This window comes from Siphateles boraxobius, unplaced genomic scaffold (assembly GCF_051911475.1).
Source record: "Siphateles boraxobius isolate OS27281-9 unplaced genomic scaffold, OSU_SipBor_1 240, whole genome shotgun sequence".
Lineage (NCBI taxonomy): Eukaryota > Metazoa > Chordata > Actinopteri > Cypriniformes > Leuciscidae > Siphateles > Siphateles boraxobius.
Genome location: NW_027508856.1, coordinates 640,001 through 652,500, shown reverse-complemented (window position 1 = coordinate 652,500; position 12,500 = coordinate 640,001). Strand labels below are relative to the sequence as shown.

The following is a 12,500-nucleotide window of genomic DNA, read 5'->3' as shown; positions in this document are numbered from 1 at the left end:
GGTTCAGTGCATCATGTGGAACTTCAATTAATAAATAATGCAACAAAAAATACTCAAAACTTGAGTAATTTTTCTCACCCCATTGGCAGATAATTTAGCTTTTTTTAAGCATCAACTCACTTCATTTTGATTAATTCCCCCGGAAAACAGGACATAATATCTTTTGTCATTTTACTCAACAAGTAAATGCATCTTGATTTAAGAATTTATAGATATTTGGACTGGAAACAAGACAAAAATAGTAAGTAAGAAAAGCATTATTTGCAGTGAGACGTGTAGTGTGTGTGTGTGTGTGTGTGTGTGTGTGTGTGTGTGTGTGTAGTGTGTGTGTGTGTGTGTGTGTGTGTGTGTGTGTTCTGCAGTGTATGTGTTGCTCACCCCGTGTGTGTGTGTGTGTTCTGCAGTGTGTGTTGCTGACCCCGTGTGTGTGTGTGTGTGTGTGTGTGTGTGTGTAGTGTGTGTGTATGTGTGTGTGTGTGTGTGTGTGTTCTGCAGTGTATGTGTTGCTCACCCCGTGTGTGTGTGTGTGTGTGTTCTGCAGTGTGTGTTGCTGACCCCGTGTGTGTGTGTGTGTGTGTGTGTGTTCTGCAGTGTGTGTTGCTGACCCCGTGTGTGTGTGTTCTACAGTGTGTGTGTTGCTCACCCCGTGTGTGTGTGTTCTGCTGCAGTAGTTTGGGTCCGGTGAGGCCGATGGCAAGCGCTCCGACCGGCGCCGTGAAGAGAATCGCAAGAACCGCCACCGTCAGAACATCCATGCCATATTTCTGAAGCTGCTCGTCTCCAGCACTGCGGGCCACATCCAGCGCCGTGGAGCCGAGAGCTGCCTGAACACACACACACACAGAATTAGTCAATTACAGGCCGATCTCGAATCTACCTTTTCTGTCAAAGATACTAGAAAAGGCAGTATCCTCACAACTATGTTCCTTTTTAGAAAGAAATGATATCTGCGAGGATTTCCAGTCAGGATTTAGACCGTATAATAGCACTGAGACAGCTCTCATTAGAGTCACAAATGATTTGCTCTTATCATCCGATCGTGGTTGTATCTCTCTATTAGTGTTACTTGATCTTAGTGCTGCATTTGACACCATTGACCACAACATTCTCTTAAATAGACTAGAAAAATATGTTGGCATTAGTGGAATTGCATTAGCATGGTTTAAATCATATTTATCTGACCGTTATCAGTTTGTAGCAGTAAATGAAGAGATGTCTTATCGATCACAAGTTCAGTATGGTGTACCACAAGGCTCAGTTCTCGGACCGCTGCGGTTCACTCTGTACATGCTACACACACACACACACACACACACACACACACACACACACACACACACACACACACACACACACACACACACACACACACACACACACACACACACACACACACACACACACACACACACACACACACACACACACACACACTAACCCTACCCCTAAACCTACCCATCACAGAAAACTTTATGCATTTTTACATTTTTAATAAAACAGTTTAGTATGTTTTTAAAGCTATTTGAAATCAAGGTCTCAGGAAATGTCCTCAAATCATGTTCACAGTGTAATACCAGTGTAATAACTGTGTAATACTAGTGTAATACCATTGTAATAACTGTGTAATACCAGTTTAATACCATTGTAATACCAGTGTAATAACTGTGTAATACCAGTGTAATACCAGTGTAATAACTGTAATACCAGTGTAATAACTGTGTAATACCCATGTCATAATAAAGATTTCTGTCCTCATAAATCGCAAAAACAATCACACGCACATGCAGGATAGTGTAACAGATGGAAGCAATGATGTAATTTCCTGTTTGGATGATGGATTCATAAACATGTCGATACGTTCTCTGTAAATAGAGCAAAGAAAATATGATTTGAATAAAGTTTTCATCAAGGCTTACTTGTACTGTAGCTTTGGGCATCCAGGCCAGAGATATAAAGATCTTCTCCTTCATATTAAAACCAGCAAACAGAACCACACAGAACGTCACCAACACACGGACCAGCAGACCCACACACAGAGTGGCGACACCCAAACCTGCGCACGCACACACACACACACACACACACACACACACACACACACACACACACACACACACACACACACACACACACACACACACACACACACACACACACACAAAGAGAACAGAAGTCCAACACTTATCATTTTAAAGTGCAATTCCTTATCAATAAAGCTACCTGAATCCTTAGACACAGTTACACGTGTCCGTAGAAAAACAGGGATGAGTCACTTAGTGGGAGTTATTGCAGAGACCCGACATTCATTCTTTATTCCAGACCCGTAGGTCCAAATCACAAAGTAAAAGAAACATAAAGAAAAGAATAACATACCACCATAGATTTACATATAGCAAACATTATTTAAGAACGTACAAATTTGAGTTTGAGTGCTTCCAGAACCCGGAGGAATACTTGTATCACTTAATATAGGATCATTTAAGACCATTATGATTGTATTTCTTGAATCACCCAATCGACACAAGAAATTATACATATAATAACTTAACACAGCATGCAACGTAGGAACATCACTAAATACGAACATCTGTCTTGCATAGGGGTTTACACGACTATTGATTTCTGCTAGTCGATTTCTTATCAAAGCAATACTCGAGTTACTCGACAACTCGTGGGTCATGCTTCTGTAAATGAAAAGAGAAGAAATAGTGCTTATCAATAAATGTTTATTAATTCATAGCCTAATGCAACAATTATAAGTAAACTCTCAAAACATTATAATTATGACATTACATATTTAAATGTCCATGTAACAGAGTAAAGCCAAATAAATAGCCGTTCTTGACTTTTATTTCAGATGCAATGTCCGCATTTAGAGCCTGTTCACATATTGCGTTTTGTGAGCGTGCAAATTCATTATTTCAAATGTAGGTGCGCTCTTAATAGAGCGACGCGGTCGTGAGTATTCTGCAGGGAAGCTTTTAAACTCTCAGGATAAGGTACCTCAGGATCATCTACTCCCGCAGTATTTGGTTTAGTTATCATATCAAGCAACTCCAATTCACGGCCATATAACAACAATGCTGGAGATTGACCTGTGCTCTCATGGCAAGCAGTTCGAAGAGCGAAACAGATTTGTGGAAGATGCTTATCCCACAAAGTGTGCTTGTCCTCCACGTGTGCATGTATGGCAGTTTTAAGTGTGTGGTTTACCATCTCAGTGGCGTTCACTTTTGTTCAGTACCAAGGGAAGCAACCACATGCTCAAAAAGATTCCTCACAAACGGGGTCCCACGATCTCATATGAGGTAGGTTGGTGCACTGTGTTGGGCAAATACTTAATTCAGAAACTTGCTCGCCACTTGAGCTGTCGGTGACAGCGCTGCACTCATTTCTACCCATTTAGAAAAGTAGTCAGCAAAGACGATTAGATATTTATTGCCACTCTGAGTACAATCCACTCCTGTGTATTCCCAGTGTTTCATTGGTTTGATGGGAACCATGAGGCTACTGGTTTTCTTTGGCTCGGCTTTGTCAACTGGCACAAAGGACACGATATAACATACATTTTCACATCTGTCGCCATTTTGGGCCAAAAAAACCTTTGCTTCAGCCTGGCCAGTGTTTTTGTCACACCCAGATGGCCAGCTGTAGGATGGAAGGATAATATTTGAGTACAGTGGGTCAAATAAAGTTGGGACATCAGATTTAAGCTGCTTCATTGGGTGGAGACTGCAGGTTATCTTAGGGTCCCTGAAATAAAGCAGACCGTCATGAATGACATGTTCTTCGTCTGTACCGCACTCTTCAAGGATTCGAAGAAGACCGTCAACCACTGGGTCACCATTTTGTATCTGCCTCAACTGTGCCCTTTCTGTGATTGTGACCGAGGAAAGACTGTCAAAGAATGTCAATAAGGCCCTAGCAATGCGGCAGTGGGTTGCGTGATAGAGTGCCTTGAACTGTATTCTGAACACCCGGCCTGTGGACGATGTTAAAATCAAAAACCTGTAGGCACATGGACCATCTCGCAAGTTGTCCAGAGGGATTGGGACGATTCATCAGCCACCTCAGGCTGTTGTGGTCAGTAAAAATGGTTACATAAAGGCCCTCGATGTAAGGTCTGATGTTCAAATCACTTCCAAACACTCTTTCTCAGGTGTTGAGTACTATCTTTCCACTTTATGCAACGTCCTGCTCACGAAAGCTACAACCACATCTCGCCCTATGGCATCAAGGCCGCACCAAAGCCCAAGTCACAAGCCTCAGTGTGGATGAAGAATGGGCGTGTGAAATCTGGGAGGCATAGAATGGGTTCAGACGTAAGGCAGTTTTTCCAGTAATCCATCGAAGCCTGACAACTGTCGTCCCATTCGAACAGGGTTTCCTTTCTGGTGAAGTTAAAAATTGGCTCTGCTTTTTGTGCATAATTTGGAATGAATTGTCTGTAATAGCTTGTGAGGCCAAGAAATCCTCTCACTCGTTTCACGTTTGTCAGCGTTCTGAACTCTGTGACCGCTTCCACCTTTCTCAGATCAGGAGAAATACCATACGGAGTGACCTTGGAAGACAAGTCCACTCAAGCAGAATGGACACTTATTTAGCTTGAGAGTAAGACCAGCTGACTCAAGTCAACACAGGGCTTCCTGGAGGTCTTCCAAGTGTTGTTCAAAAGGTCGGGTGTAACGAGGTTCAGATGTTATGGGAAGAAGGAGGCGGGAACCGGCAAACATTCAACACTTTTAATAAAAAAATAAAAATTTTTTTTTTTTTTATCAAAAAAAAAAAAGTATAAGGCAGCAGCCCCTCACGGACGACTGCTGGACACACAACACAGAAGTTCTGGCCTTTTCCTCTCTCGATCTTCACAGTCGTTGCTCCTCCTTTTATGCTTCCGCTCCTCTGTGAGAGATGCGAGACCGGTGCGTCACACAGGTGTTATTCATCAGTAATCACGCCACCGGCCCCACGCCGCTCTCTCACGTCCCTCGACCTCGTCCTGCTCGCCACATCATGATGCGACGAAGATATCATCCAAGTAAACTCCACAGCACTTGTAAACCAATCCAGCAAGGACTTGTTCATTACTCTTTGAAACGTGCCCAAAAGGAAGGACTTTGATTTGAAAAAAAAAAAAAACACAGTGTAATGCGAATGCTGTCTTTGGCCTTAACTGTTTCTCTACCGACCCCTGCCAGTACCCCCGAGCCAAATCAAGAGTAGTAGGACATTTTCCATGAGCTAGGAAATCCAATAATTTTTCAACTCAGTGGGTAGTGGGTACGAATCCTTAATTGTCAGGTGATTAAGACCTCTGTAGTCTATGCAAAACCTTTGGTCTCCACATGGCTTCTTGACAATTACTACAGGTGCAGCCCATGGACTGGAAGAAGGTTCAATGATGTTCCCTTCCAGCATCATCTGAATCTGATCTTCGATGATTTGTTTCTTAGCTGGTGAGGTCCAGTATGGTGGGAGGTGAACTGGTTTCGCATCACCCATGTTGATTACGTGCTCCCCCAATGAGGTGTGCCCCATGTGTCCGTCAAACAAGCTCCAAAAGACTTTAAGGAGGTCCAACAATTTCCCTTTTTGTTCCCCTTTCAGACAAGCCATCTCAATTTTCACATCCAAGGCAGACTGCCGGACATCCAAGAACATCAAGCTCCCAAGCTCAGGTGCCTCCACCCTCTCTCTCAAAACCTCTTGGGGGTTTAGATTCAACCAGGGTCACCGTCCTTGCTGGGATATGAATGCTAACCGACGCTCATAGCATAAATTCCATCCCAAATTCCAAGATGAGGAAAGATCAGGGATAATGACAAACCAATGGTAGAAACTTTTACCCTGGAGGCCAAAGTTTAACCAGACAAAACCAGTCGGAGTGCAAGCTGCACTGTTGGCACGCTGAATTGGGGGGAAAGTCCAAGGTTGAACCTTATGAGAATGTCGCAGGACATCAGAAATTATATTGGTATGAGCGACAGAAAGTGAGGCACCGTTGTCCAACGCTGCGTCGATGGCCTTATGACAGAAGTTGATTTTAACAATAGATGGTGTATTCCAAAATTTAGGAGAAGTCCTTCACAAGCAGCTCAGGGGGGGACATTAAACAAGGGTGAGGCGCATTTATCCTCTGGATGGAGGATTGCCTCAGAGAAACGTCCTCCCCCCACTAAAGCTTACCTTCTGCTGAACAGAAGCTTGCATTTGCTCCTCCCTTTCTTCGTATGTCGGGGCTTTACTATCCCCCCAAGGGTTTTGTGGCTCATTTGAACAGGACTTGTCTGTTTGTCAGTGGCTAGAAAAGACAGTCTGTTGCACAAGGTTGCAGTTGTGACAGTTTCCCGATGTGAAACCAGTGCCTGTGCCTGTCTCTACTATTGATTTATTACAGCTGTCAGGGTCAAGAGCAGAGTGCAGCTCGTGGACACGCATCAAGAGGCCTATGTTACGTGGAAGTGTGTTGGTCTTGTGATGTTGGGGAAAACAGTGTATTGGTTTAGTTTTCCTTGGTGTGCTTCTTTCTCTCTAGTTTTTCTCTCACTGTAATGACTCACAGGTGGAGCTGCTAACGAGTGACCTGATTGGTGATGGGGACTGCTTGGCGCTGCATTTAAGTCTCCTGGATCATGGATCTACAGCTCCCCGCTCTCATGGCTTCCTTGATGAAGAGATGTGTTACTGTGATCTACTAGTACATGTTAAAACATTTGATGTTTAACCTTATGTTAAGTTGTGATTGATTATGTTAAACCCTTTCGGAGCATGGTAGGGAGGTGGGTGCCTCTTTTATTTATTATTTGGTTTTCTCCTGTTTTTGATAAGTAGGGAGGGAAGTTCTTGTATCTTTTGTTTGTTATCTGATTTCCAGGTTAGTATCCTTAAATTAGTTAGTTTTGTTTTGTTATTTGTTTTGGCTTTTCCCCCTCCTGAACTTTGTGGCTCTTTAGCTACTTATGTTAATAAATATGCTTTTTGCACTTTAAGACTGTTCCGTTGTTTCTGAAGCCTTGGGAGTGAGAGCGGGGACTCCAGGGGTCTTGTTGATCAGATCCCTGTTAATTGTTACAGGTAGTTTTGTTCTCTTTGAGTAGAGTTAATATTTAATTCGTAACACCTATGCCAGAAGTAATTTGTACAGTGCAACTCTGTAGCACTCAAGTGCATGCTTGCAGATAAGATAAATCTGCTCTTGTTCTGGTGGTGGAGACTTTAGTTTCTTGAATTCAGATATCAAGTGTGCTACAAACGGTAGAAATGGTTCTCCTTGACCTTGTACACAGTGAAGAATACCTCTCCAGCCACGCTATTGGTCATCCGATGGAAAAAACACTGTCTTGGACATGGTGCAGAACTGTGTCCAAGATGTGACGTGTGTACTCAGTACTGTAAACCCCTTCTTGGGCTCTTAGCTAAGAAACATTGCAATTCAAGGAACATTTGAGCATCACTGAGAACCAAAGAGTACTAAAGACATCCACAAGAAACCGCCAGTCATCAGGTTGAACTTTTCCATCATTCACAAACACTGAGGATTCCAGTCTCGATTGATGCAAGCCTGAGGCTAAAGTTCTGGTTGCATTATTCAATTTAAGAGAGCTTTGAGCCAGGCCAAATGCATTTTCGGTTCCGGTGTTCATTTCCACTTCCACAGAGGTCCCTGTATTTTACCAGTTTGTGCTTGAGCATATGGGGTAGACGAAGCAGCGGGCCTGACTTGTGAAGGCAATTGGTATTAAACGGGTAAATGCAAGTTTTCTGTCAATCTGTTTCAGTCAATAATACCTCTCTGTAGACTCACTCTACAAAATATAGTAGAAGTTCAGGAAAAATCTTATTTCTACTCGTTACAACAGACAGAACCTGAAACATGTCAGTATTGTCCTTTAGTTTAAGAGACTCAATAAATATACTAAATCATGTTTGAGTTACAATGTAAAATAGACAAGGTTTCTGTGAGATTTAGGGGATGTTATTATCTCTGTATAAAACAGCAGGCTTAGGGTTAGTTGCAAAGTCCTTGAAATGACAAAAGAAACGTCTCTGACCGACAGTATAAGCGCTGAGAGACGAGATGCTGATTTCTGCTCCAATCAGACCAAACAAGAGCGGCTGGAACACGTCCCAGAACCGGCCCACCACTGCCGCCACTGGAGCCTGGACACACATACACACACACACACACACACACACACACACACACACACACACACACACACACACACACACACACACACACACGAACGCACGCACACACACACACACACACACACACACACACACGCACGCACGCACGCACGCACGCACACACACACAGTGGGAAACTCAGAATTTTCAATGATTTCGATGACAATGTGAAACATTGATCTATAGTATATATAATATTATCTATAAGATATATAGAGATCGGTGAATGAAAAGTCTATAGTGAATTATAAGGAATGATTTTGCAAGTTAATTTTACATGCTATATTTCAATTATTTAAAGATTTGATGTACAGAACAGCTGACAGACAAAAAAGTTAATCACTTGATTTTTGTGGTTTGCTTTATGTAATAAACATTTAGTTTAAATACCATGTAAAAAATAAGTGATAAAAATGAATAATTTTCATAATAGTGAATGCAGATGTAGTTATTTGGGTTAGGGTTATTATTTATATCATAACTTCAGACTCTAATTGACTACTGATCATATATATATATTCCCTAGAAAGTCATTAATTAATTGTAATTGGTTAAGGTCAGCTCATAGGTTAATTGTAATTGGTTAAGGTCAGCTCATTGGTTAATTGTCATTGGTTAAGGTCAGCTCTTTGGTTAAGTGCCATTGGTTAAGGTCAGCTCATTGGTTAATTGTAATTGGTTAAGGTCAGTTCATTGGTTAATTGTAATTGGTTAAGGTCAGTTCATTGGTTAAGTGTCATTGGTTAAGGTCAGCTCATTGGTTAATTGTAATTGGTTAAGGTCAGTTCATTGGTTAATTGTAATTGGTTAAGGTCAGTTCATTGGTTAATTGTAATTGGTTAAGGTCAGTTCATTGGTTAATTGTAATTGGTTAAGGTCAGTTCATTGGTTAAGTGTCATTGGTTAAGGTCAGTTCATTGGTTAATTGTAATTGGTTAAGGTCAGCTCATTGGTTAATTGTAATTGGTTAAGGTCAGCTCATTGGTTAATTGTAATTGGTTAAGGTCAGCTCATTGGTTAATTCTCATAGGTTAAGGTCAACTCATTGGTTAATTGTAATTGGTTAAGGTAAGCTCATTGGTTAATTGTCATTGGTTAAGGTCAACTCATTGGTTAAGTGGCATTGGTTAAGGTCAGTTCATTGGTTAATTGTAATTGGTTAAGGTCAGCTCATTGGTTAATTCTCATAGGTTAAGGTCAGCTCATTGGTTAATTGTAATTGGTTAAGGTCAGCTCATTGGTTAATTATCATTGGTTAAGGTCAGTTCATTGGTTAATTGCAATTGGTTAAGGTCAGTTCATTGGTTAAGTGTCATTGGTTAAGGTCAACTCATTGGTTAAGTGTAATTGGTTAAGGTCAGTTCATTGGTTAATTGTAATTGGTTAAGGTCGGCTCATTGGTTAATTGTAATTGGTTAAGGTCAGCTCATTGGTTAATTGTAATTGGTTAAGGCCATTTCATTGGTTAATTCTCATAGGTTAAGGTCAACTCATTGGTTAATTGTAATTGGTTAAGGTTAGCTCATTGGTTAAAATCATCATTGGTTAAGGTCAGCTCATTGGTTAATTGTCATTGGTTAAGGTCAGCTCATTGGTTAATTGTAATTGGTTAAGGTCAGTTCATTGGTTAAAATCATCATTGGTTAAGGTCAGCTCATTGGTTAATTGTCATTGGTTAAGGTCAGTTCATTGGTTAATTGTAATTGGTTAAGGTCAGTTCATTGGTTAAGTGTCATTGGTTAAGGTCAACTCATTGGTTAAGTGTCATTGGTTAAGGTCAGTTAATTGGTTAATTGTAATTGGTTAAGGTCGGCTCATTGGTTAATTGTAATTGGTTAAGGTCAGCTCATTGGTTAATTGTCATTGGTTAAGGTCAGCTCATTGGTTAATTGTAATTGGTAAAGGTCAGCTCATTGGTTAATTGTAATTGGTTAAGGTCAACTCATTGGTTAATTGTAATTGGTTAAGGTCAGCTCATTGGTTAAGTGTCATTGGTTAAGGTCAGCTCATTGGCTAATTGTAATTGGTTAAGGTCAGCTCATTGGTTAAAATCATCATTGGTTAAGGTCAGCTCATTGGTTAATTGTCATTGGTTAAGGTCAGTTCATTGGTTAATTGTAATTGGTTAAGGTCAGCTCATTGGTTAAGTGTCATTGGTTAAGGTCAGCTCATTGGATAAGTGTCATTGGTTAAGGTCAGTTCATTAGTTAATTCTCATAGGTTAAGGTCAACTCATTGGTTAATTGTAATTGGTTAAGGTAAGCTCATTGGTTAATTGTCATTGGTTAAGGTCAACTCATTGGTTAATTGTAATTGGTTAAGAGGAAAGTGGTGGAATTTTGGTCCTACAAGGAAGTTGACTCAATCTGTTGACTAGGAGCTAAACAGAACCTTAACTAAACAATCAGCTGTTAGTAGCTGGATCCAAGTGAGAGACCTGAAGTGACGTAATGAAGTGACATTGTGAAGTGACGTAATAAAGTGATAGTGAAGTGACGTAATGAAGTGACGTAATAAAGTGACGTAATGAAGTAACATAGTGAAGTGACGTAATGAAGTGACGTAATAAAGTGACGTAATGAAGTAACATAGTGAAGTGACGTAATGAAGTGACGTAATAAAGTGACGTAATGAAGTAACATAGTGAAGTGACGTAATGAAGTGACGTAATAAAGTGACGTAATGAAGTGACGTAATGAAGTGAGGTAATAAAGTGACGTAATGAAGTGGCGTAATAAAGTGACGTAATGAAGTAACATAGTGAAGTGACGTAATGAAGTGATTAATAAAGTGACGTAATGAAGTGATTAATAAAGTGACGTAATGAAGTGATTAATAAAGTGACGTAATGAAGTGACGTAATGAAGTGACGTAATGAAGTGACGTAATAAAGTGACGTAATGAAGTGGCGTAATAAAGTGACGTAATGAAGTGACGTAATAAAGTGACGTAATGAAGTGATTAATAAAGTGACGTAATGAAGTGACGTAATGAAGTGACGTAATGAAGTGACGTAATAAAGTGACGTAATAAAGTGACGTAATGAAGTGGCGTAATAAAGTGACGTAATGAAGTGACGTAATAAAGTGACGTAATGAAGTGATTAATAAAGTGACGTAAAGAAGTGATTAATAAAGTGACGTAATGAAGTGACGTAATGAAGTGACGTAATGAAGTGACGTAATGAAGTGAGGTAATAAAGTGACGTAATAAAGTGACGTAATGAAGTGACGAAATAAAGTGACGTAATGAAGTGACGTAATAAAGTGGCGTAATAAAGTGACGTAATGAAGTGGCGTAATGAAGTGGCGTAATAAAGTGACGTAATAAAGTGACGTAATAAAGTGACGTAATGAAGTGGCGTAATAAAGTGACGTAATGAAGTGACGTAATGAAGTGATTAATAAAGTGACGTAATGAAGTGACGTAATAAAGTGACGTAATGAAGTGACGTAATAAAGTGAGGTAATAAAGTGACGTAATGAAGTGGCGTAATAAAGTGACGTAATGAAGTAACATAGTGAAGTGACGTAATGAAGTGATTAATAAAGTGACGTAATGAAGTGACGTAATGAAGTGACGTAATAAAGTGACGTAATAAAGTGGCGTAATAAAGAGACATAGTGAAGTGACATAATGAATTGACGATGAGTGCAGAACACGGTCTTAACCGACCCAGACGGCCGTGTAGAAGGTGTTTCACCTTGTGTTCTGCCCAGCTGAGTCCAGCGATGAAGGCCAGAACGAGTGTGCAGAGTCCACCAGCGCCACCCAGACCCGCGGCCATACTGCCAAACACACTGAACACAGACAGACCCAACAGCAGACACGAGCGTCGCAACACCACATCTGACTACACACACACACACACACACACACACACACAGAATGGACTTTGCTTCATAATTGACAAATTTTGCAACATCACAGTTATGAGTGAGAGTGAGTGACTGTGTGTGTGTGTGTGTGTGTGTGTGTGTGTGTGTGTGTGTGTGTGAGAGAGAGAGTGAGTGAGTGTGTGTCTGAGTGAGTGAGTGAGTGAGTGAGTGAGTGAGTGAGTGTGTGTGAGAGAGAGAGTGAGTGTGTGTGTGAGTGTGTGTGTGTGTGTGTGTGTGTGTGTGAGTGAGTGAGTGTGTGTGTGTGTGTTTGTGTGTGTGAGAGTGAGTGTGAGTGCGTGTGTGAGTGTGTGTGTGTGTGTGTGTGCTAGTGAGTGTGTGTGTGTGTGAGAGCGAGTGAGTGAGTGAGTGAGTGAGTGTGTGAGTGAGTGAGTGTGTGTGTGTGTGTGTGTGTGTGTGTGTGTGTGTGTGTGT

At 41.0% G+C, this 12,500-nt stretch overlaps 1 protein-coding gene across 3 annotated transcripts in view; it reads right to left on the bottom strand.

Moving 5' to 3' along the window:
• Nucleotides 1-12,500, bottom strand: part of LOC143749340 (sodium/hydrogen exchanger 9B2) — a 33,701-nt gene that overhangs the window by 2,883 nt on the left and 18,318 nt on the right. For 2 of the 3 annotated variants that reach the window (XM_077241867.1, XM_077241866.1), the window contains 4 exons: nt 11,894-12,043; nt 8,052-8,160; nt 1,917-2,053; nt 644-824 (listed from right to left, as the gene is read on the bottom strand). In XM_077241867.1, the coding sequence (XP_077097982.1) occupies nt 644-824; nt 1,917-2,053; nt 8,052-8,160; nt 11,894-12,043 (577 nt within the window). Of the gene's footprint in view, nt 1-294; nt 825-1,916; nt 2,054-8,051; nt 8,161-11,893; nt 12,044-12,500 lie in introns of those variants that run through there. The other variant, XM_077241865.1, reaches the window with a different exon arrangement.